General features: G+C 33.6%; 1 protein-coding gene across 5 annotated transcripts in view; it reads left to right on the plus strand.

The window, feature by feature from the left end:
- PPFIA2 (PTPRF interacting protein alpha 2) overlaps positions 1-26,859 on the plus strand; it is a 359,412-nt gene that overhangs the window by 230,641 nt on the left and 101,912 nt on the right. For all 5 annotated transcript variants that reach the window (XM_054696184.1, XM_054696186.1, XM_054696183.1 and 2 more), the window contains exons 6-7: positions 3,134-3,208; positions 22,830-22,946. In XM_054696184.1, the coding sequence (XP_054552159.1) occupies positions 3,134-3,208; positions 22,830-22,946 (192 nt within the window). The remainder of the gene's footprint in view (positions 1-3,133; positions 3,209-22,829; positions 22,947-26,859) is intronic.

Here is a 26,859-nt window from a genome sequence, read left to right on the forward strand (position 1 = left end):
GTCAGATTTCTTGGCAGATATTTAGCAAATAAAAATAAATTAGACATTTCCTTATGACTTACCAGTTAATGAATAAAAAAAAGTTAACAGTATTTAAGACAAATAACCTGATGGATGTGAGTACATTTAACTAAATGAGGTATTTTATACTATGATCCTAGGAGCTATAATAGAAATTATTAACTATATGACCTCCCTCCCTGGTGGCACAGGGGTTGTAGTCTCAGTGCTATCAAGTATCACCAGCCACTGCGCCTGAGTTCGAATCCCGGCCAGGGAACTAACCCACATGACGCAGCAGACCTCTCCTGTCTCGCCTGCTGCTCCCCTCAGCAGTGTTTTCCAGTAGATTCGCCTGTTCTGCTCCCCACTCTGTCTCTGGTGAATCCTCTCACCCCCTGCACTTCTGGCCTATACCCCAGTTCTTCTATGCATAAGCAAATTTTAAAAACTTTAAAAAAAAAAGAATTTATTAACTCACCAGACATCTCTTGACATTGGTGATAGGGGCAATTGAACTGATTTATCAACTGAATAATGATGAACAGCCTAAAAGAATTGGACAGACCTGGACAAGTAGTTTAACTTTAGGCATATGCTTCTTCTTGTTTTGAATGAAGAGAATATTAGTACTGACCTCATAGCATTATCATAAAATCTGACATGCAAAGTTCTTTGCCAGTGCTTAGCATCTGGCGAGTGCTCAGTGAACATTAACGAATATCATCAATGATATGAGTAAATTTCAGTATTTGACAATACTTTCAAGCTAAGTAAAGATACATATATATATACACACACATATGCATGCATATACATATATATGCACATATATACACATATATGTATATGGTAATCCTCATGTTTGTTGTAAATAGTGTTTCATTTATTGAGTTATCAAGGCATTAATATGTGCATTAGAGCCCTCATAGACAAGTTCCCAAACAAAGGATAGCTTACAGTCTCTTGTAGAGAGAGGAAACAGATATATATATAAACAAATAATTTCAATATTCTAATTTGTTTATGGATATTATGATAAGTAGATATAGAAGATCAGAAGAAAACTGAGCCTAATCATGTGTTGAGGGCATGAAACTAGTAGCATTATCAAAGAGGGCTGAGAATACATGAAGAGCTAAATAAAATATAAAAGATTGAGCATGCATAGAAGTAGACAAATCACAATGAGTTGCTGACTGCATTATTATGTCCATATTTACTTATCCTCAGAAGGTAAAATTTTCACAGTTTCCTACGATCAACAATAATTTTGACATCACTCTCCAATATGTAGAGTGGACTGGTTGAGAAATACACATGTATCTTGTAATCACTTACACATCATTGACTACATTTTTTTTTTAAATCTTGGAATTTCATGTGAAATGTAACAAGAAAACATACTAGATGTATTTACTTTCCCAGTATATTTCCATGATCTCATATCACAGTACCAAAACTGGATTTGAACTTATGGTCCAAGGAGATTTCCTCACAGTGATTCCTGTCAGACAATTGATAATTCCAAAACAAAACCCATTAATTTCAATTTGAATGTAAGCTTTTTCCATCAAAGTTCCTCTTTACCGTACAACACATTTTTAGGGACTTACTTTAATCCTCAAAAATAACTTTTCCATGGCCTTAAAACATCTTTTATTTTTTTTATTTTTTTAAAGATTTATTTATTTATTTATACAAGCACTGGGTACAGTCAGAAGCGCGGGAGGGTGAGAGAATTCACTAGAGCCAGAGCGGGGAGCAGAACAGACAGAAGGACCGAAGTACACTACTGAGGGGAGCAGCATGCAGCATGAGAGGTCTGCGTGCCATGTGGGACCCTTGCCCAGTGGCCGGGGATTGAACTGGTGCTGCAGAGGCTGCAGGCAGCTTCGCAACCCAACTCTCAACTGCTGCACCACTGGGGAGGCCCTTAAAACATCTTTTAAAACAAAAAACCTAGTTAATTTTTTTTTTAAAAAAAATATTTATTTATTTATTTATACAAGCACTGGGTACAGTCAGAAGCGTGGGAAGGTGAGAGAATTCACCAGAGCCAGAATGGGGAGCAGAACAGGCAGACTGAGGAAATACACTGCTGAGGGGAGCAGCGAGTGCGACAGGAGTGGTCTGTGGGCCATGTGGGACCCTCATGCAGTGGCAGGGGATTGAACCAGCACTGCAGAGGCTGCGGTAGCTTTGCAGCCCAGTGCTCGACCACTGCACCACCGGGGAGGCCCATTAAATGTTTTTATATCATTATAAAAAAAAATCTCATAGATGAAGTTAGAAATCAGAATTCTAGAAGCACATAAATTTATTTGAGGGATTATATTATGCTCTAAATCAATATACTTAAAGACCAACTGAATAAATTGGAAAATTTCAGAAAATTTAAGTATAGGGCCAACATTATGGATTATGCTCTTAAATTAAAAAAATAAAATACATTTTTCATGACATATCCAGTATGTCTAAAAAGCTTCACAATAATACCAAATTCAACAGGAAAAAAAAAGGTTATTATCAGCATTCTTCTAGTGCTATGCTCAGGCAGAACAAAAAGCTAAAAGATTTGTCAGAGATACTATTTTTTCACTATCAATGGCATTCCAGTTCTGCAGACAAAGTTAGGTATTAAGATTCTTCATACTCTAAATAGGTTACACCTGTAGAACCTCCCTGTTTTTTCTTTACTAAGTATAAAAATGATTAGTGCAAGATGAAGCCAATATATTTCATTCTTCTGATCCCTACCCAAGAATCAAAGAGTAGACTTAATATAAATGTGAATGAGTATGAATGTATACATTATGTGTCAAAATACATTGATAATTGCAGTATCAATTTTTACATTTATCACAGTAATTCAATATATAGTCAAAATCATTTTGTATTTTTTGTGATGACAGTTTTATATTCGAGCTTTGTTGATAATATAATTTGAAGTTGCAAGTACTATTCTAATTTTATTGAAGGGTGAGTATAAATATTTTAATATACACAGGAGTATAAATATTTTCAATACTTTGCCAAATGTGATTGTCTGTGATATTGTTAACAATGACTTCAGCAGAGATTAAACTGTATGAGATGTACATTACTGCACATATTTTGGTTTTTTTTCTAGGTAAGGGAGCGACTGAGGGTTTCTTTAGAAAGAGTCTCTGCACTGGAAGAAGAACTAGCTGCTGCTAATCAGGAGGTAACATACCAAACTTTCTCCTCTTTTGAGGTGCAATATCGCTAACTTTATATATCCTTTGTCTTTCATGTCACCTTTATTGAAACTGTCACAGAAAATAAATCACATTCTTTGTATATACTCAACAAGACCTGTTGAAATTAGTTGCCAGAGTCATGTTTTCTGATTTCTGGTGGTTCAAATCTGTCACTGAGAGACCAAAGGAAAATTATTAGGAGCTAGTGATATGAGCCAGTGGGATGGAGGTCTAGAAAGGCACCCCTCAGAAAGCCAGTGCTTTGGAGAAGTAAAACACAACTGCAAGATGATAAAATGTGTCAAATAGCTGTGACACTTACAGAATGTTACAAATTAACTACTTGAAGATAAAAATAGATTTCTCCTTGGGTCTTAAATATTCCTGTCCTCTAAAAGCATTGTCCATGTTGCATCCTTGAATCTACTTCTCTTGCTCTCATTCATGAATCTAAGAAAGTATTTTATAATCAACACTGAGATTTAAAAATTTGTCTTTTCTTAGAAGATTTTGCTTTTCTTGGTTATTAATGTAAAAATGAAGATCAGTCATTAGACCAGGTTATATCTGTATTATATATAAAGGTATATATAAACATTATGTATGTTAAATATATATCAAATGATACATGTACAGCCCACTAAAATAGCTTCCTCTCTCTCTCTCAATTTGTTCCAATAATGTAATATTAGCAATATTAAGAGTGGATACGTTAAAACTATACAGCAAAATCCTCTTACTTGAATAATTAAAGAAGTAGGAAGATAATGACATTAGTTAATTAACTGTAAGTCCTATCAAGGATTATTTATGTTCACATTACACAAACAAATGCACATTTTCTTTCTTAAATGATTTTTATTAAAGTAATGGTTTAAAACACTAAATTTTAGAGATACAGCATTATAAATCAACATCCCTAGATACTACTTATGATCTCCACCAAAAATTTCAGTTTCCATCTATCACCATATAGTTGATTCTTTTACCAATTTTCCCATCCTCCCTATTTTTTCCTTATGTCCCTATAATCTAAAGTTTTGTTTTGTATCATTTTTGTTTGCTCATTGTGTTATCATAAATGAAAAAAAAATTCCGTATTTTTTATAGCTAGGTAGTATTCCATTGTGTATTGTATACAGCATCTTTTATTTCCATTCATTCATCCATGGACATTTATGTTGTTTCTAACTCCTGGCTGTTTAAAATAATGCTGCATTAATCATAGAGGTACATAAATTCTTTGAATTGATGTTTTTATGTTTTGATAAATACCCCAAGTGCAATAGCTCAAGATCTTTTAAGAATCTCCATACTGTTTTCCAGAATGAGTGCAACAATTTATATTTCCAATGATAATGTACAAGGATTCCCTTTTCGCCACACATTGCCAAAATTGTTTTTTCTTGTCTTTTTTATATAAGCCATTCTCAGAGGCGTGAGATATTATCTCACTGTACTTTTCTAATAATAAGTGATGATGAGCATTTTTTCCATGTGTTTGTTGTCCATCTAAATATTTTCTTTTAGAAGCATCTGTTTAGATCCTCTGCCTTTTTTTTTTTTTTGATCAGGTTATTTGTTTTGTTGTTGAATTATGTGACTTTATGTGAGTTGTGAATATCCTTTCCCATTCAGTAGATTGCCTTTTCATTTTCATGATAGTTTATTTTGCTCTACAAAAGCACTTAAATTTGATGGAGTCCCTTGTGTTTATTTTTATTTTTGTTTCCCTTGGCCATTGGAGTTAAATTCCCATGGACATTTCTAAGACTGGTATCAGTGAACTTATCACCAGTTTTCTTCTATGTATTTTATGATTTCAGGTCTTACATTCAAGTCTTTAATGCACTTTGTATCAATTTTTGTGTATAATGTGAGCTAGTGGTCTGGTCTCATTCCTTATGTTGGGCTGTGCAGATTTCCCAGCAACTCTTATTGAAGAGTCTTTTTCTTTCTCTGTGTATGCTTCTGACTTCTTTTGACTTAAAGTAACTGACCTTATATGTGCAGATATCTGGACTTCAATTCTATTCCATTGAGCTGCACGTCTGTTTTTATTCCAATACCACATGCTTTGATTACTGTAGTTGTGTGGTGCAGTTTGAAGTTAAAGAACTTGGCATCTCCATTTCGTTCTTCTTTCTTAGAATTGCTTTAGCTATTTGGGGTCTTTTTTGATTCCAAACAAATTGTATTATTGCTTGTTCTATTTCCATGAACAATACCACTGGAATTTTGAATGGGATTGCATTGAATCTGTATATTGCTTTAGATAACAAATGCACATTTTAAAAGCATGCTAAAAATCTTGCCTAGTAAAAACACTTCTGTTCTTTAAAGTAAGCTAAGCCAATTTAGTGAGCTTATATATGCTGAGTTAATTTAAACTTTAGAAATAATAGACTTAACTATAGGATGAAGAAATTCTGTGTGATTTAAAGGCTAGCAGTGTTTAAGCATAAATGGTGGCAAGCTGTTTAAAAAAATAAAGAAAGGGTTTTCTTGGTGAACAGAGCAGTTTAGCAAACTGGATGTTTTGAAAAAATTAAAAGGAAATGAGAGATTACTATCTCTCAGTCATCATAAAAGAAAAGAACCTCTGTGATAATAGGTAATAACCAGAAGAACCCAGTTTGTCTATGAGGAGAATAGGTAAATTATCTTTACAGTGGGTGTCCTCATATCTGCTGTGTTCAAGAAAACAATATCAACTGTTTATTTATTCATTGTATATTTTATCTTCGTTGATTCTGTTCAGAAAGTAGAAGTCAAAGAACTGGGTGCAGACTTTAAGTGATACCTCTATATAAAAGGTATTGTGCTGGTCTAATATTGTGATGAGGCTGGAGGCTCATGGGGTAAAAGAATTCACGAGATGAAGAATTTGAGGCTCTCTTTTATACTGTGTTTTTGTGGGCTTTCTAACTTGGGGTGCCACTTTACACCATTTATCTGCTGGGACGTCTGGTCCTTGGCACTGACCTTTGACACAGAGTATGTTGTGGCCCCGATTCTGCATTCCTGGAGCTTGAGTTAGTTTTTCTGGTCAAGGTGGTCCCTCTGATGGCCTGGTTTCCCTGGCAACCTTATCACTTTCATTATCTTTTAAAGCCTTGCAAACCTGCCTGCTGATCAAGGAGTGGGGCTTAGTTTTTAACTTTATTAAATGCTACCCCAACAGGTATCACTGACATATGATAAAAATATATGTTTATATGTATGAATATATAGCATTTTTAAAGATGACATTAAGAATGGTATCATCTGTTTGCCATTATTCTCTTTCTGTCTCAGGTCTCTTTGTCTTATATACCTGTCTCTGTCTCCTCTCATTTTCACAGATGATTTTAGAGTTATCACCCTCTAATATATTTTCTTTATATAATTTCTCCCATGGAGATCCCATCTACTTCTCATCCACCCCAGGCTCCAGTCATCATGTTTTTAGAAAAGAAACCAAACTCCATAGATTGAAGTTTATGTTCTGTTGAATTCCACAAGATATTAAACGTTGGTTTGGCATCTCCACAGGGGGTTGCTAATAGTTGATTAGATTGCTGTCTGCCACAGGTGTCCAGCAGAGAACAGAGTGGGGTGACTTTAATCCAACCAAGACAAGCACCTGAGTAGTTGTAACCTTGTATAGGGAATATTTTTTTCACCTTACACAAAGGCACCATAAGTGCCAGTGGGCCTAAATCTCCACCTAGTTTTTCCAAGTTTATCCTTAGATTCTCCATGGTACATTAATGCAATAAATAAATAGTTTTATTACATTCTCTTCTGGAAAAAGATCAAGAATTTTCTACTATAGGAAAAGAAGGCAGTTGCAAGAATGATCTCAATTTTGTGCAAATACAAATAATAATAATATATTACATTATGGGACTAGAAAAATAGTTTTTGATGTAAATACCAAATTCTTAATTTTTGTTGTTACTGGTTTTATAAGCACATGTTATATATGATGCTAATGTATTTTTATTAATTTTCATTATACTTATAAGCGAATAAAACAATAAAGATACTTTAGAAACATGACATTTTCAATACTAGAGCACGCAAATGATTACTTAGTTTAACAATAGTTAATAATTACTGAGTGCTTTAAGGCTCTAGGCATTGTGTGTGTGTGTATGAGTTTGATATTAGATGTTATTATTGTCAAATGAGCTGAGCACAGAGAGGTTGTTTCTCCTAATGTACTATTCTCCCTCACTTGAAAACGTGTTTATTTTTTAATTTGTCTTAACTATCTGTGTTCGTGTGGTTCCAGTCCATACTTTTCTGTGTCCACAATCTATCCCATATGCAGCTTACTCTCATTTTCCATATATGTTAACATCATCACTGTTCAGATACTTCCTCATACTCTCGAGGGATATTACAATAGGTTTTCATGTTGTCTCCTATCCCTACTGTTAAACAGTTATTCAAGATTTAACCTGTTAAGCAAAGTTCTAGTCATATTGATTATTTTTCATATTTTCTGATATATAGCACATATTTATATAATATATGCCACCTTGACATATTAATAACATAATGATATGATATACGGGAGTAATATATATTAATAATGTAATGATATATGTTCTATAGACCTGTGATATACCGTCAAGAACTTTTTCAGTGATTCTAAACTGGAAATACAGTATTAATTTTCAAGACCCCTACTGTCCTGATTGAGTCACTCCAAAGTCTGTTAAATTATAGTGTTCACTGTTTTTAAAAGCAGCCAAAATTTTTCCTGCCTCTAAAGATTACTTATGCTAATATCTTTCTTGGAATGCCTCCACAACCCCAGTCACCCATTGAAATCACACTTCCCCACTTAAACTGAAGCTCAGACACCACCTTTTTAATGAAATCTTTTATGATTTCTTGCCAACAGTCATAGCTGCTTAGTTTAAATTGCTAAAGCTCATTGCTTCAGCATTTATTCTGACAGTTCAACAAGCATTAGGGTTAATTATATACCAGTCTAATCCTAGGCTGCTAGTTCCCTGATTAAATGGACTGTTTCTTGCTTATTGTATTTATTTCACTCAGTACAGTGATATGAACCTTGTGATCAATATGTATTTGTCAAAGTGCATTGTATAAAGTTCATTCTGTATGGTGTTTTCACATTGATCCTTGGTTAGTCCCTTAATGGATAGTTTGAACAACCTTAGGCATGCTCAATATACAGCAGTATTTATCAGACACATTAAATGAACAAAATGCTATTCTTTCAAAGTAGAATTATTGGGCAACTACTATGTACAGAAAATTCAGAGTCTCTGGCAGGATTGAATAAGAAAAAAATAAATGAAACATTATGAAAATTGTCATGTAATTTGCTTTCTGTGATGGAGACAGAAAAATAAGCCCATAAGAAAGATATAATTAGTGCAAAACATAGAGATTCAAAATACAAAGATGGATATTTATTCTGAATCAAAGGATCAGAGAAAAATTCACCCTGCAAGGAAGATTATCATTTGTATTCAAAACTGTCGGAAAACATTACAGGCTGAGTGACATTATGATTAAGAAAGCCTGAAATTGCCTGTTTTCAGAATAATGGATAATATTTTGTTGGTAACAATCAGGGTGGGAAGGGGGTGACAATGGAGGATGAAAGGATTGATAGGATCAGATTCTAGATGGCCCTAAAGACCATGCTCAAGCTGAGGAATTCATACTTTATGACATGAGAAGACACATAAGGTATAGTTCAGTTTTGCTTAAGGTATAGTTTGGTTTTGTTGGCTTTAGGGTTTTTTTGTGAAGTGAAGCAATTGAAAATATGTGATTTTTTTTTCTTCTTTGCAAAGTGGAGTTATGGTGGAGTAGAATTGGAAAGTTGACATACTCTCATGTGATTGACTGACTATAATCAGATATCAATATTTATTGGGCATTTTCTGTTGGCATTGTGTTAATTATTCAGTATAAATATATGAATAAAACTCAGATATTAATAAAGTGGTAATTCTGTCAGTTATGGGAGATAGATATATTAAAAAGTAATTATGATATGGACTTATTTAATGTGTAGGGAGTTTCAATTTGGGATGATATAAAGTTGTGGATATGGATGCTTGCATACATTGTGAATGTACTAACAGAAATGAACCACATACTTAAAAAGGCCAAAATGGTATATTTACGATAGGTATATTTTATTATATTAACAAAGTAATCATAAACCAATGTAAATAATGTGAGAATGAAAGCAAATGATAGGTTTAGTAGAATTATAAAAGAGTGATTGTATGGGTATGAATGAGGAAAAGCAGATGGTGCTACAAAGATTTTCCTAGAGTAATCTTACCATTTGCAGAACCTTGAGGTCATGGATAAGCATGAGGTCATTATGCCGAGTGACATTTGAAATGTCTCTGCAGAGAAAGACAAATACTACTTGAGCTCTCTTACAAGTAGAATCTATTAAAAATGTCAACGGTGGTTGCCAGGTGCTGGGGGTTTGGAGAAATTGGGAGATGTTGCCAAAGGAATAAGCTTTCTATTGTAAAGCGAGTAAGATCAGGTGATCTAAAGTGTAGCATGGTGGCTGTAGGTAGCAGTACCATACTGTGTACTTGAAACTTGTCCAGATAGCAAATCAAAGATATTCTCACCAGACAAACAAAAAGTGGTAACAATGTGAGTTAATGGATGTGTTTATTAACCTTTGCAGTGGTAACTATTTCACAATATGTACATATAACAAATCATCATATTGTACACCTTGATATAATGTCAATTATATCTCGGGAAAACTGGAAAGATATTTTTAAATCTTCCTAAGGAGGGAAAAAAATACTTATAATTTATGGTACCTGCTTGAGGGAAGAAAAGAGAAGCAAGTAGAAGTTGAGATGAATCTGAGGCTTCAGAGACTGGAGGGTCAGAATTAGGAGTGCATAGTTTGAGCTTCAACCTGTAGACAACAGCCAGCCAACAAAGATTTGGCTTGTATTTTGCTGTTAAAATGTTAGATTAGGGCCTCCCTGGTGGCACAAGGGGTTAAGCACAGCACTGTAAAGCTATCCTCTGCAGCATGAGTTCAATCTCTGACAGCATGAGTTCAATCCCCTGCCGGCCAGGGAGCTACCCACAAGGTGCAGCAGACTCTCCAGTCTCACCTGCTGCTTCCCTCAGCAGTGTATTTCAGTAGATCTGCCTGTTCTCCCCATTCTGTCTCTGGTGAATCCTCTCACCTCTCCACACCTCTGGCCTACACCCTAGTTCTTGTACACATAAATAAATAAATCTTTTAAAATATATATATTAAAATAATTTGTTAAAGGAGGAGATTAAATGATCAGGTTTAAATATTGCAGACTAATGGGACCTCCAAAAGTTAAAAAATGTCTATGATAGTTAAGGCACCATGTTCATACTTCAGATTTTTAAAAATCCCTGTGGTTGCGTGAAAGAAATTAAATTGTGTAAAATAAAATTATTCCCAGTGAGGCATTTATAGGTGTAAATTTAAGAATAAAAACAGTATTATAAATACACACACAACACACACATATATAAATTAAAATTTGCTGTTATTTTATGCCTCTTTGGTAGCCCCACAAAGCACTTTGTACTCTGAGTACATTTTTCTTTGTCTTACCTTTTCCTTGTCCTAAAAACAGAAATTCAGATTCTTTAGACACAGGAAATACAATGAAGTTTGTATTTCTTGCAGAGTATTTTCATACTGATTAAAATTGAAAAACCCTGAAAAAGGGAACTGCAAAGCAGAATGGAGAGGTTGTATGATATCACTGTGTTCTCCTTTGGTGGAAGCTTATACACTTTTTAAAATGATTTAATTAAACCTGACAGAATGGATTATTTAGAAGCTGTAGTAAAAATTCAGTTGACAGATTAATTTTCAGTTAGTTGTACTTATTTTGATAGCTTTTTTGTGCTTCTTTTAAAAGCTTTTCTATGTGGTGATATTATACATGAAAAGAACTGGCATGCTTAGTTGTTGACTGAAATTTATATTTTACACTGCATTCATTCTGTTATATTGCATTCATTCTGTTTATTCTAACCACTGAATTTAGCAATTTTTCTTAGGAAGAATTGAAAATTAGAATTTTTCTTAGGAAATTTGCATTTAATTTTACCTCCTCTACCACCAACCTTATCCCTGATGTTTAATTTCCTAAGAATAACATAAAGAACTTTCATTTACCTGGAGAATATTGTATCAAAGAGAACAGAGGAGCAAGAGGCAACAGATTCATGTTTTGAGGGCTTATAGGAGATGTGAACCATGACCATTGCTTGAAATACATCATGCCCTTTAATCTGGGCCTCCCTGGTGGCACAAGGGGTTAAGCTCCACACTATGAAGCAATCCACAGCTTCTGCAGCATGAGTTCCATCCCCGGCTGGCCAGAGAGAAACCCACATGGCGAGGCAGACCTCTCCTATCTTGCCCGCTGCTCCCCTCAGCAGTGTATTTCAGTTGGTCTGCCTGTTCTGTTCCCCACTCTGTCTCTGGTGGATCCTCTCACCCTCCCACGCATCTGGCCTGTACTCCAGCTCTTGTATGCAGAAATAAATAAATCTGAAAAAAAAATCATCAATCTTGTGAGTTCAATCTTAAGAACTAGCCCTGTGTTGAATCCATAGAAATAAATGGAAATAAGGGCAGAAAGAATGGATACACAATAAGGTGGAATCTATCCTAAGAAAGAAACATGAGGCTGGGTGGAAGTTATGGTAGATTTGAGACTTAAGCAAGTGAAGAGCCATTGTAACAACAACATCAAAAAAAGATACGATAGAGTTAGAGCTAGAGTGAGAGGAAGAAAGGGAACTAGAAAAGCAAAAAGAGAAAGTTTTAAGTGCTAGGATTGGAGGTGACCAAAATGTCAATGTTTTCTGATGGCATGTAAGATTATGACTAAATTTAAGTCATCAGATATAGTTAAAATGTCACTGGAAATGTTTGCAAAGAAAGTTTCAGTAACTATAAATGAAAGAGAATAGCTCTAGTGAAAAGGTTTGTGAGTTATGTAGAAATTTAAAAATTGGAGACAATGAATAATACTCTTCAGAAGTTTGGCAAAAAAAAAAAGAGAAGGAAAGATAAAAGCAGAATAAATAAGCAATATTGAGAGATAACCTAGCAAAGTAAATTACAGATAAATGAAATAAAGAAGAGGCAATAAAGAAAAGATTAGTAATGGGCAGTATAGTAGGGAATAAATGTGATTTCAAGAAGGACAGAACACCTTTTGAGAAACTGAGGAAATAGGATAGAATCTGTGGTACAGAGAGGATTGAAAATTTCGATTTGGGGAGCAAAGAAGATATAGGGATTATCAAAGAAGCTCTTCACAGGAAACAAAGGTTATCAGCTAAGCAAGGAAGGAACAGAAATGACTTTTTATTCAGAATAAAACAATGTAGAATATGTCAAGGAGCCACTAAGAATAAGCCAGGAAATTTTAGTGTGGTGAGAATCTAGGAGCAAGAAGGTATTCATTAAGTTACCTAGTAAATTAAATAAAACCAATTTCACAGCAGTTACCAACTGAAACTACATAGATACTACCATGGTATTTCTTTATCCAATCTATGAGATTATATTTATTCATCATAATTTAAAAGAGAGACAAATGTGAAATTCAAATGACTCAGATGTCTGCCTTCTTTGAATAATCCAAAGGTGAAATGTTTGTCTAACACTTTAGTAAACATTAGGAATCTTCTAAAATCCCTGAGCAACTCAGTAATATTTAAATAGTTTGAAAGAAATTTAATAGCTGAAGATTCAGTAAAACGTGGAAAGTAGCAGAGTTGTTGAACTGTACTTATTAAAGGAGTTTATCTTGGTGGAGCTGATAGCAATACTCATCTGAAGTCATAGGAGCCCTTATTTGCAGTATTAATGAAATGACCAAGTCATTTTCCTCTTCAAATTAAAGCTGCCATTTCTTCAAGTGAAAAGCTCCAGTAATCAAAAAAAGACAATTGCAAAAGTTCTTGAGTTAAATTGTTTCAGAATCTTAAAATTTATAATTATTTAATGGACATTTGCCAGTTATTCTTTATGAGGGGAATCTTTTAATTCCATATTTTTACCATTCTATGAGCTAAAAGCAGTTTTAATTTTTACATCTGTCAATGCCTTTGTAAAAATGATTGATTTTATGACTCTTCAATTACCTGCATGTTTATGTACAGTACACATTCTAAGTTAGTTGGTTAGCTTAGCTTCATCATTAGTAAATGTGTTAGTGAATTCCACGACCAAATTGATTTAACATTTTAACAAATACAAGGTTTTTTTTTTTTTCTTGTTTACCATTTGAATCAAGACACTCTGGCTAAAATTACCAGAAAATATTATTTGTTTGGTGAGTATGATGTTTGCCTAAGATTGACATTCTTGCAGCTCTGAATTTACATCCCTTTTAATACAATGTAAAATTCTCTGATGTGATATTTATAACTTGCCTGCAACTGTTAGGAATTTTCAATAGACCCAATTATTGGGAACCTGTTCTTTCTGTGGGAATTATCAGTTTGGCTAGAAAATTTTATGGCTCTTGGTTTTATTTCATGTAATAATTTAATAATAGTTGAATGGTAACCTTTTGGAATTTATTGATAAGCTCAGTTTCAGCTCTGTCCATCCGGTAGTTATTCACAAAGCCCTGTGATTTCTTATTATGTCTTCCTTTATTAATATACTACATTGTAAAGAAAGGTATAGAAACTATAAATTACCCAAGTAATTATCATCAATAGAAAATATCTGCTTTTCTTTTGATAAATGTGCTGCTCAGTTTTAAAGATTATTTTCCCAAATTAAAGGAAATCAAAATATCCTATGACAATACACATCACAATCCAGCAGTAAAAAGAGAACTAAAGAAATTGCTTTTGTTACTTCCTCTATTATGACTTTCCCCAAGACCTGTATGAAGCAATTGTTTAAAATATAAGCTAAAACTGTCTCCTGTTGTAGATGACAAACTAGAATTGTGTTTATAAATCTTTCACTTTCCTATTTTGTTAGACTTTTTTTTCTTGATGGAAGCATAGTGGGTCAATACATATTAAGTGCTTAAAAGTGTTCCTTCAGTATATAGTATTGTTATTGATGTTGATGGTGATCATTTTAGCCATGATACTGTCTGATCCTCTGATCCTTCTTTTTTTTTTTAATGATCTATTTTTTTGTATGTAGAAGAACTAGAGTATAGGCCAGAGGTGCAGGGGTTAAGAGGATTCACCAGAGACAGTGGGGAGCAGAACAGGCAGACTTACAGAACTGCACTGCTGAGGGAACAGTGGGTGAGACAGGAGATGTCTGCTGCGCCATTATGTGTGTTAGCTCCCTGGCAGGGGATTGAACTTAGGCCATAGCAGTGATAGTGCTGAGACTTAGCCCCTATACCACCAGGGAGGCCTTCTCTGATCACAGAACAGAGAAGTGGAGGAGGTCCCCAGTGGTACTGACTGGGTGGCAATTTGGTGGGAACAGCGCAAGGTTTATCATCCATTCCTTGTAAACTTCTTTTTCTTTACCCATAAAAAATAAGATATAAAGACCACATAAATCCTGGTCCCTTCTTGTTCTGACAGTTTGTAATATGTACTCTTTAAAAATCACATAAAAATGCAATTGAAATGTATGCAAATGAATTTAACACATGATTATTACCATTAGAACCCAAGCAAATGGATTACTTTTAAAGAAATTATTCAGAACAATGTTTAGTAGGCTTCTTTGTTATTTCTATGAGAGGCACTAATGGATAAATGCTTTTTATTGCTCTGGTGTGCTTTTTTTTAAAATATGCAAGAATGACTAATGGACATTGTTTTTGCCTTCTACTTCTTTTCAAGTACTTTGAAGCACTTTGAAATGCTATTCTTTCCTTTCAGATTCTTTCGCTTAGCATAACAGAGTTAAAATGTTTTGTTCTAGAACACAGCCTATAATTTTGTCACTTCGACCCTTATTGTAAAAAAAAAGAAAAAGAAAAAGAAACCTTAAGTGTGTACTTACAGCATTAGCCATGCCACAAATCTCATGCTGCTGAAAGGGGAATATAGTCCACATTCAAAAAAAAATAATTTTATTTTTTTTAAATATTTGCCGGCCACTTTTATTTTTAAGCATTATTGAGCTGTGATTAATACACCAAAAATTGAACAAATTGAATGTATATATTTTGCTAAGTTTGGACATATGCTTCTACTCATGATGACATTAAGAGACTAAACCTATCTGAGCCTCCATAAAAGAAATGTTTATGTATTCTTTTGTTGGTTTGTTTGTATATTTGTTTTTGTAAGAAGAACACTTAACATGAGATCCATCCCCTGTTAAAAAAATGAGTAAAGAAAACAATTTTGATGATACACATTGACTTTGACATCAAGTGACAGACTGTTCAAACTGCAAAATGGCAAAGGCAAGAAATTTTACAGAATTTATAATAAAGAATACTGAGGGGAAAACGGAAAGTAGTTGGTGAACTATGGTCACACGATAGGCCTTGTTTTGGATAAGAAGACCCAGCATTGCCTCGACATTTGGGGATTGGTTGATGGATAGATTGTATTTATGATCAAGTGGAGAATTATCAGGGAATCAGTTGTGTAATATTGTACCCCAAAAGCAGGAAAAGCTCCATTTTGCACTTAGAAAGTCATTTAAACACCCCTTAAAATACTTTAATGTGCACAATACCGTAGTGCTACCTATAGAAACTATGTTCTTACAGCAGATCTCAAGGATTATTTTGTCTTGCATAACAAACTTTATACCTATTGAGGAACAAATCCCCATTTCTCCCTCTTTCTAACCTCCCAAATTTGCCAGATATCTTGTCTGATCTCAGAAGCTGGGCCCAAGGTCCAGAAGTGGTTATTATTGCTTTGGAGAGATTAATTATAATGTGCCATTTAAAAAGATTCAAATATTAGTTGAAGGAAAGTTGATTTGAGCAAAATCCTTCAAATCAAACTGCACCAAAAGGGGAAAAAGGTTGGCATGCTCTGCAAGAAGAGACAAAGAAAAGGTTTATACACAGTGCAAAAGCATGGAAGGAAAATAATCTGATTAGTTGCAACTGAAAGTTTGTTGGCTCTTGGTAGTGGGTTGTCCTTAGTGTTTCGATTTCTTTACCTTGAGGCCTTTATAGACTTTGATTTTGGTTTGCTTGCATGGGCCACTGAAGCACTAGAGCCACCACAATCTAATGGGTTCTTGTTTAATTTATTTAGCAGACACCTAGTTTACTTTTTAAATAGAATTCTGCTTTCTTCTTTAGGAAGGGGAGAGAAGTTATGAGCAAAGATGTCTCTGTGGGGGTGGAGATTGTATTTTTTTTTTTTCATGAAATTTGAAACTCAGCTAAATTGATGTCAACATTCTTAGTATCAACACTGAATTATTGCAGTTGTTTTACACTTGATGTTGCACTCTTTGGTGTCATTTGTTTACCTCAATGAATATTCTCCACCGCCCTTATTTATTTGCTTATTTATATTTTAAATTGAGACTTGCTTTCCTGTAGCAATAAATATAATTTATTCAGAATAAAGTTCCAAGAAAGGGCCTCCCCTTTTGGCGCAGCGGTTGAGCGCTGGGCTGCGAAGCTGCGCATAGCCTCAGCAGCACCGGTTTGATCCCTGGCCGCCAATCTAGGGACCCACATGGCGCGCAGACCTCTCCTGCCGCCCACTGCTCCCCTCAGCAGTGTACTTCGTCACTCTGCCTGTTCTGCTCTCCGTTCTGGCTCTGGTGAATTCTCTCACCCTCTCGCACTTCTGACTGTACCCAATGCTTGTATGAATAAATAAATAAATCTTTAAAAAAAAATAAAGTTGCAAGAAAACTTTAAGACTCTGATTTTGCTTTTGTTCAGGACTAGTTCTTGTACATTACACAGTATAAACTTCCTCCATCACTTTTATTATTTGTCTTCCATATCATGGCACTCTTACATGCTCACCTACTACAATAGCACTCTCGTGCCTTAATAATGTCCACTAATTCATCTGTCCAATTTAAGTTGTTTTGTATTTTCTGGTACCATTTATATATGCCTCTAGGTAAAATGTGAGCATTTTGATTTTATTATCATTTTAAATATTAGGGAACTACTCGAATAGTGGAAATAAATGAAAATTAAGTGTAACTGAGTTTCAAAAAAAATGTATTTATGGAAATGCCAGTTAGATGAAAAGAATAAAGATAGTTTAATGGAGAATTGTAGTTTGTTTGAATTAAACATCAATAACTATGTTAGAAATATAACTATTTTTGAAACTACTATTGTTGAAAATTATAGTTAATGGTGAAAATGGACATCATAAAAATCCTCTGCAAAATATAAAACTACCTAAGTAAAATTTGGAATTGTATCATTATTACAAGCACTGTCTTAAACTTTAATTTCAATCATTGTTTAAAAATGGTCTTAAAATTTTTAATGTTATTTTTAAAGGATTTTTTTTCACCCTGATAAGCTAAACAAGTGTGTTTAGAAAGGTATCCTTATGTTTTCAAGTATAAGCAAAATAAGCTTTGATGTAAAATTTAGAAAAAGCCAAAATACTTGTATTGTTCATGTACTGTATTTTTAATTAAATGGTCAGCAGAAACTTCCTGGTGATGTGCCTTTAAATTTCAGTATTCAATTGATTCATCTAATGGCATTTGGGTGAATCAAAGTGTAGGAGGTTAAAATGAAGGTACGTAGTTTGTTCTCATTCACTCAATAAATATGTGTGGGCTAAATAGAGTTAGTCTAGTGTTAAAAATTCTAAACCACCACAAAAACTATGCTTCTCATCTCCAAGCTATTTTATCATCATCAGAATATATGGATTCATTCATTAAACTATTAACTATTTTTTTAACTTGATAAGAAGCAGTTCTCACAATTCAAACCTCTGATTCTCATTTCAAAACAATTTGATCATTAATTGGATCAGTTCAATTTTGCAGGTTTTCAAAGTCTCTCCATGCTCACTAAAAATCAGCATTGAAAATGAATGTTACATGCAAGCTGACCAGACTGCACTGGGACACATTAACTTGTTTTACATTGGTTTTAATATATCTTATATATCTTACCTCCAAATGCGAGAGCTAGAAAGTGAAATAGTAATTAGCGTGAGGTCCTTAATTTTATTTAAGTGTCTCAAACTGAACAAAATATTAAAGCTGGAAAGTTGCTTAAGTGTGAGTTGTAAACCCTACGATTCTACTAGCTCTGTATGTGTGTGTGTTTTCATGTTGCAACCTCAGTGTAAACTAAGCATGGAATTCAGCTAGAATTAGAATAAGCATCTGTGTAGAAGCAACTTATGTGTTGGTGCAGTGAGACTTTTGTAAGTCTCACTCTTGGAATTGTTAATTGAGTTTGGGGTAAAAATAGATGAAAAGAATCTTTGTTAATTAGATGTGGGCACTGTCTGGAAGTTGTTGTTAAATAGGTAAAGGCAAATATGAATTTAAAAAGACCATAATGAAGATCCCTGGAGTATTAGCATAAGGGGCAGACATGGTTTATTTTAAAAAAGTAGTTGAGAAATTTTCAAGGTAAGTTGTAATGCCCATGATGCATAATTATATATTAAAAGGCAAAGTAATGAAAGCAGGGTAATTTTGTATTCCTAACCTAGAATAACTGAAGACATATTCTAACTGTGCAAATTATTTTGCCAAATCAGGGCGGTAAACTCCCCTGATATTAGAACATGGAACTCTAGTCCTGACCTAGATAAATATTTGGATTGTGTATGCAGCTCATCACTTCATTAATTTTTAAAAGGCATTATAGGATAATTCTTTAAAAACATAAGTTTTAAAGGCATCAGACCTGATTAGAATAGCATTCTTTTTTTTTTTTTTAGATTTATTTATTTATTTATACAAGCACTAGGTACAGTCAGAAGCGCGGGAGGGTGAGAGAATTCACCAGAGCCAGAGCGGGGAGCAGAGCAGGCAGAAGGACCGAAGTACACTGTTGAGGGGAGCAGCGGGTGGCAGGAGAGGTCTGCGAGCCCTGTGGGACCCTCCTCTGGTGGCCGGGGAGCAGCTGGGGATCGAATCAGCGCTGCAGAGGCTGCGGGCAGCTTCGCAACCCAGTGCTCAACCGCTGCGCCACCGGGGAGGCCCAATAACATTCTTTTTGTTTATGACCTCAGGTATATTAATTATTCATTCTCTGATAGTTTCTTCATTTGGAAAATAATATCCAATTTATTGGTTGGATTAAATGTGGTAATGTATGTAAATTACTGTTCACATATGTGACAAATAATTGTTCAATACATAACAGCATTATTATTGCTAGTAAGTCTCAACCAGAAATTTAATTTCTAAGCTCTTATTTCATATTTCTTTACCTTCCTTAACAAACATCATGGAAATGTCCTGTATCTTAATATTCTTAAAAAGATGAAAAGTCAAGTAAAACATTAATTTATATTGCTTTGGCTGAGGTGGGGGGTAGGGTGGGATGTTGAAGTAGTGTTGGTATGTTTTAAATTACAGGTTTACACCTTTTAAAATGTATGACACCACAAGTGCCTATCAATAAAGTACCAATAACCCTGCACCACAGTCGATTGGACCGCCCACACTTTATTCCCACCCCCTCTTTTTAAAGATTGATTTATTTATGCATACAGTAACTGGGGTACAAACCAGAGGTGCAGGAGGGAGTGAGAGGATTTACCAGAGACAGAGTGGGGAGCAGAACAGGCAGAGCTACTGAAATACACTGCTGAGGGGAGCAATGGGCAAGGCAGGAGAGGTCTGCTGCACCATCTGGGTAGCTCCCTGGCCAGCCATGGATCAAACTAGTGCTGCAGAGGCTGCCAATAGTTTCACAGTGTCCTGCTTAACCCCTTGTACCACCAGGGAGGCCCCCTACCCACTCTTCTCCAGTAACCTTAGCTCTGCAGTCAGAATCCAAGGGATTGTTAGATTTGTCTATTCCTTTGCTTTGTTTTTAATATGCCGCATAATTAACATAAAAGTTAATTATGTTAATTAACATGAATTAACATAAAAGTTAATTCATCTGGTATCTGTTCTTCTGACTTATTTCCTTTTGGGACTAATTGTCATGAATATACTATGTGAAAAACTTGGAGTTTATAATATTTAAGAGATATATTTGATATGGTATTTTCCATATGAATTTGGTATTTTGATTATTTTTTCCTAATTAAGGGCATTAACTTATCTTTTTACTGATTCATTAAGTAAGTTATCTTTACAGATGGTCTATTTTATTTTAGGCAATAGGACATACTTGAAATTTATAGGACTTACTAACCAATGAGAATTAATCTTCAAGCTGAGTTAAATTTCATGTTTAAATAATTTCTTAAAGGTTTCTATTCACTAGTAAGAAGATTAAATAAAAGAGAATGCATATAATCTTAAAATGTACTACTTGGAACCATATGATAAGTCATGGATATTATCGAATATTGGTATACAACACTTGAAATACTAATTTTTTAAAAATTCACAATAAATAAAATTTTGTTATGTATTAATGATAATATAATTTATTGTTTTACACAAGACAAGATGTTAAGAATGTAGTATAAACATACATCTAGGAATTATTTCATTTTTGGTTGTTGCTTTTTTATCCATATCTATGTTGACTAACATGAAGAGAATGTGAAATATCTCAAGTACTCTAAATCTTTATCATTGTCATTTCTGCATGAATTAGGTTTACTTTTTTTTTTTCAAGACCCATCATTATTTCATTCAGCTTACTTTGATTTGATTGAACCATTCCCAGAATAATACATGCGGCTTCAGATGAAATATTTTCAGTAAGGTATTCTTTTGAAAATTATTCTCCTAGGAGATATGATGAGTATTTCTGCTAGGCAAATAAACAAGTAAAGTGACTAGGTAAATAAAGAAATAAAATATTAGGTTTTATGCACAAACCTACATGCAAAAGCAACAAGAATGTATTGTAGTTAGTGTCTGATGGCAAGGCACAGTGTCTCTGAGGAGTAGTATTTCAGCTAAGTTTTGAAAATTGGATTGTGTAAGCCTTGTTCTAAGTTGGGAAGAAAGTTGCAGCAGAAACACCAAGTTTCTCAGTTCTAATAAGAAAGAAGCAAGTATATTTAAAGAGTGACAGAAAGGAGGCCACGATAGCGCAAGGATCTTGTAGGACAGTATAGATCACACTGAAATCATTCTAAAATTTAAATGCATAATAATTAATTTTGGAAAACAGCAGCATATTTTAGGCAGCTGAGTAATGACACAATACAACTTAAGTTTAAAAGATAAATTTGGCTGCTTTGTGATGTTAGTTTGTAGATGGACAAGAATGGGAGTAAGGGAACTAATTATTTGGTGATTGTAGTGGTAGAAGAAAGAAGATTATCTACATAGGTATTCTATGTAGATATTCTTCATTATATGGTGACATGCTTTTTCAAAATGATGTGTCATATGTTCAGATGCTGGAAGTCACATGCAAAATCACCTGTTCTTATGAACATATTGAACACATCATGATCCATCTGTGCACTGTGGCAAGCAACCGGACAGCCTCTTGATGTCTTTTGTTTGCTTGATGATTATTGGTCTCTGTGATACACTGATCTCATAATTTCAATATGTAATTATGTATGACTCAAACCTATTGTCCATTGAATACTACTGAAGTTGATTTCTCCCCAAACCACCAATGTTACAATATCTGATTTCATATTACTATGTTATAAATATATTTATATTTTAATGTAAATTATATAAAATATATTTATATTATAGTTTTATAATAATATAAATAAGCCATTATGCTTATAGAAATATTTTCAAAATAATTTGTATAAATAGCAAATATATTTTAAAACATCATTTTTGAAGTGCTAGGATGCTGCTTTCCACTCTGCATATCACTAAAATAACTAAATCTAGAACTGAGAATTTGTTTCCTAGTTGAACTATCTTGTCTATATAAGTGAGCTAAAAAATTTTTAAGAATTCATTGCATTCTTAGATTTTTATTTTGGTAATTTAAATATATTTGAACTAGCGGTGCTAATATAATGGCCATTATAAATGACAGTAAGACTAATTCTAAGTGTTCATAATATTGCAACAAATATTTAAATCTAATTTTTGTATTTGCTTGGTTTAAAATTGTAGTTGTGCTATCTATGTAGGGTAAATGAATGTGTTTACAATTAGTCTTCAGTCTTCAATCTTTTCATTTCTGTTTCCTTCATGCTTCAAAAACATAGGTCCATATGAATTTCATTAAATGTCACACATTAATTTGCAATTAATTTCAGAATAACTTATTGTATCACTGATATATTTGTATACATTTCCAATAAATAGATGTATTTTCTAACTGGAAAATATTTTCTTAAGTAAATTTCAAATTCCTATAAATATTCAAAATGCTAAACTAAATTTAAGAATATTTTTGAAATAATGAGTAAATTTAATGTTCATTTTCTGATTGTTAGTATGCACTAGGTCTTTACATTAGAGTAAATTTAATTTTTTTTTACCTTATGCTCTATTTTAGATTTTAAAGGAATAGTTCTTTTATTTTGCAGATTGTTGCATTGCGGGAACAAAATGTTCATATACAAAGAAAAATGGCATCCAGTGAAGGGTCCACAGAATCAGAACATCTCGAAGGAATGGAACCAGGACAGAAAGTTCATGAAAAGGTATGCACGCAGGACATACTTTCACATGGAAGTGTTTACTTGCTTTATGATTTAACAGAAATGAGACATGAAATCCATTTAATGAACATTCTTTATATTTTTGATCTCTTGAGCAAAGGTCCATGATGATTTTCCTTCATTGCTCTAAATTTGTCTTAAAATATGTTTATGTGTATATATTTGAGGATCTTATGTTTGAATTTCTCCTTACTTTCTGTTACCTTGATTTTTCAGAATGATGTGTTTATATATATATGTATCTATCAAATTGAATAGGTAGGTATATAAATAATACAGGTATATATATAAATAAATAGGTATGTATATAGGTATATAAATAATATATATCCAGTGCCTTTGAAACTGCAATAACTGTGATCTGTAAGTTTTATTATGTCAGTCGGTGACTAATGTGTGATTTATCACTGCAGACAATTTGTGTGATCTCTTATTTGACTTAGTATTTTCCTTGTGTTTAGAAAAGCCCAGAAACTCTCCTGTTAATGAGAAATTTCATAAAAGGGTATCTGAAGTCACAGAACTTTTGCCTTTATTTAGAAGAAAAGTGATCCTCTTTTAGGTGGGAGTTAGCACCAAGCCAAGGAAATGAGCAGTTTGTTTGGCCCTTTTCTGTGATGAACCACTTTTTTCTAGCACAAAAGGAAGTTCAGTTCCTGGTAGGTCCGGGATCAGATACAGTTGACATAGGCATTTTCACATCCTGTGCATGACAAGAGTATCTCCTAGATATTTGCTTTAACAAATTATGTCTTTGGATGTCTAAACTCCTTAATCATCAAGACCACATGCCTCAGGTAGCTTAATTGGTATCATTGTGAGTGGCAAGAGTTTTAAAACACAGAGATTTAGAAGCAAGTGACTGTGCTACAAAACAAATAGCTCTGTACTTCTTAGCAGAAAATAAATTGAACACTTTCTCACTGAAACAAATGGATGACTTCATATGTTTCCTCTTTGAAGTATAAAAGTGAAAGGAAGCCAAACAAACCAGACTCATTTCCTGACACCACCATTAATTCTGAGGCTGAGAAAGCAGAATTTTTCATTTAAGACTTCACTGTTTCAGCCTTTATCCAAGTATTTTATAGAAATCTTAAAGTATTGAAAATAAACTACAACCTGAACACGTTCTTTTTCCTTCAGGTAAATAAACTGACACTAGTTCATTGACTATACCCCCAAGCTCTTTAGAATAAGGTACTTGCAAGCAAAACTCAGCTTAGGAAACAAAGATGCATTTTCCGGATTTGTTTCAGTAACAGAGTGCATACCCTTAGCCTGGTGTTAATATGGGCTTTATAGCCGTATGTCATCTAGTCTTTTTCTTAGAAGTATATAGATTATTATTTTCTATAACAATGTTATACTTCTGCTAATCTAGACTGAATTTTAATAAATATGCCTTTCAAAGACATAAAGACTTTGAGATCTTTTCTGTTCTCTTATAAACCGTTTGATGCTTGAAACATACTTAATATTTTTTGGGGGGGTGAGTTACTCATTTTTTTCAAGTATTATTTCTTCATGTTGTAAACCCTGAGCATTCAGATATTATAGACTGTAAAACAATTCATGTCTGATTAATTTTGAGACACTGGTTTTAGAATTTGGATGAGGACCTATGTATAATTGAACTTCGTTCCTACTGACCTCCAATCTATGTGTATAGATGGAGTATTCTGAGTAGTTGGTGACCTAAATTCTTGTATATACCTTCCTTTGCCTTATAGTTCTTGGTTATGATATTTCAGCCAGTATAGAAAAAAAAAATTCTCTGTCATTGGTAATTCGTGCACTTTTTGGTATGTACATAACTAAGCAATGTTATTACAGTATTTTATTTTCAATTTCTGAGAATCATAGAAATTGTGATTTCCAAATGCTTTGGAAAAACAATTTACTATGATTATTTAAATTTCATGCCTGTATCCTTCAGTGTGAACCTCAATCACATGTAATATCTATGACATGTGTATATATTACCTTTAAAAATAATATCTACGACGTGTATATATTACATTAGCTTATTTTTATGTTTCAATTCAAATTATTTCTGAGATGATTTAAGATAATACTCCAAAATTTTTATCTATATCATATTTCTTTACTTGACATTTCTTTCTTTCTTTGTGTGTGTGTGTGTGTGTGTGTGTGTGTGTGGTCAGAACTATTTGCAATTTTCTATTTGCAGCTTTCAAATGTGTAATACAGTTTTGTTAACTATAGTCACCATCCTCTATATTAGATTTGTAGAAGTTAATTGTCTTCTAACTGCTTATACTTCTGGATAAAATATGAAATAATAGCCTAATCACTATTTTTATTCCCCTTATATAATACTTCTACATTACACACATGTAACATTGTAATGCATATTTTCCCCAGTATTATTCCCTATAACGTGATTATTTAAAGTACATCCCTATCACTGAAAAACAAGTGTAATAGAATTACAATTTAAATCCTGACAATTATTTTATTGTGAACTGTTTAAAAAGTATAGTCAAACACAGAAAAATAGTATATTATTTTGTGGAGTATCCATAAGGACGGTCATCAGTGTAGGATGAGTGTAGTATTACTATCTAAATTTCAAAGGATGACAAAGGGTGATGTACAAAACTATTGTTAGAACCATGGAACTTTCAAAAAGTGACTTGTAAGTTCTAGTTACAAGGATTGCCATTTGTTTAGGGCAGTAAATTTACTTAAATTATATAGTCCGGGTACGTTATTAGCCAACAGGAGATACTTTATGTCAGTGGTTGGAGAACACTGTTGACAAAATAGTTGATAAAAATAGTCTCATAAAAGCACACTCCAAAACAGTCCTTATTACTCATAGAAAAGTCATGTAATTGTTATTAACATTTAAAAAAAAAAAGAAGCTTAAACTTAACTCAAACAAGCCAAAATGTCTCTGTGTGCCATAAATTTAACCACTTATCCTGGAATATAAATATTCACAGAACATCAAATTTTTCATAACACTAGTGAATTCAATAACTTTTTTTCTGCTTTTTTCTGGAGAAGAATTAATTTATGTTTTTTTTTTTAACAAACACTGCTTTTGTAAAGCAGAGAATAATGCTACTGACTTGTGTTTTCTGTAATTTTAATTACTTTTTTCTGCTTGCAAATGTTTGCTAGGTGATGTGGATAAGTAGACAGACAATGGTAGAAACTCAGAAGACATAGTCCCTGCAATAAATTCACTAAGAAACTAGAGTGAGAAATAAACATGCCTGAATTAATAAAGCAAAACCTGATAAATAAAAAGCAGTGTCGAAATGGTACCAGAGTTTATCAAGGAAATAAATTAATTCTTCTTGGGGGTGTCAGAGAGGCAGCTTGGAATAGTGATTTGTTTGCAGTCAGTAGACCTGGATTTAAATACCATCTCTACCAGTTACTGTCTGTGTGACCTTGCACTTTAATATCCATGAGCATCAGTTACAGGTGAACAGTCATGCCTAGTTGATGACTTCGTTGTAGGAAATAGAAACACTGACTATGAATGACAGAAATTCTTGGCACAATACAAGCAATAGTGTGTCTCTAATAACACTATAGATTTATATATGTTTTCATGGTTCTTTGTTTCCCAGGAAATAATAGTGGTGACCTTTATGAAAGGTGCTAAGAAATTGGTCCTGTTCTGTGTCTTTGGGATGCAGTAATGACAGGACAGATAAGGGCACAGGGAATAAGAATGAATATGATTAAGGAACAGGTGCAAGGTGGGTGGGAAAGATGTAAAATAGAAATGGCAAGGAAGCACTTTTCAGGAGATGGGGTTCACACTGGCACCTGAAAGAGTACAGGGAGTCAACCATATGGAAAATTTTAAGGAGTTTGGAAGCAAATGACACACTAAGTGCAAATGTACCAA

This window comes from Talpa occidentalis, unplaced genomic scaffold (genome assembly GCF_014898055.3).
Source record: "Talpa occidentalis isolate TD23 unplaced genomic scaffold, MPIMG_talOcc4v2.1 talOcc4.16, whole genome shotgun sequence".
NCBI lineage: Eukaryota > Metazoa > Chordata > Mammalia > Eulipotyphla > Talpidae > Talpa > Talpa occidentalis.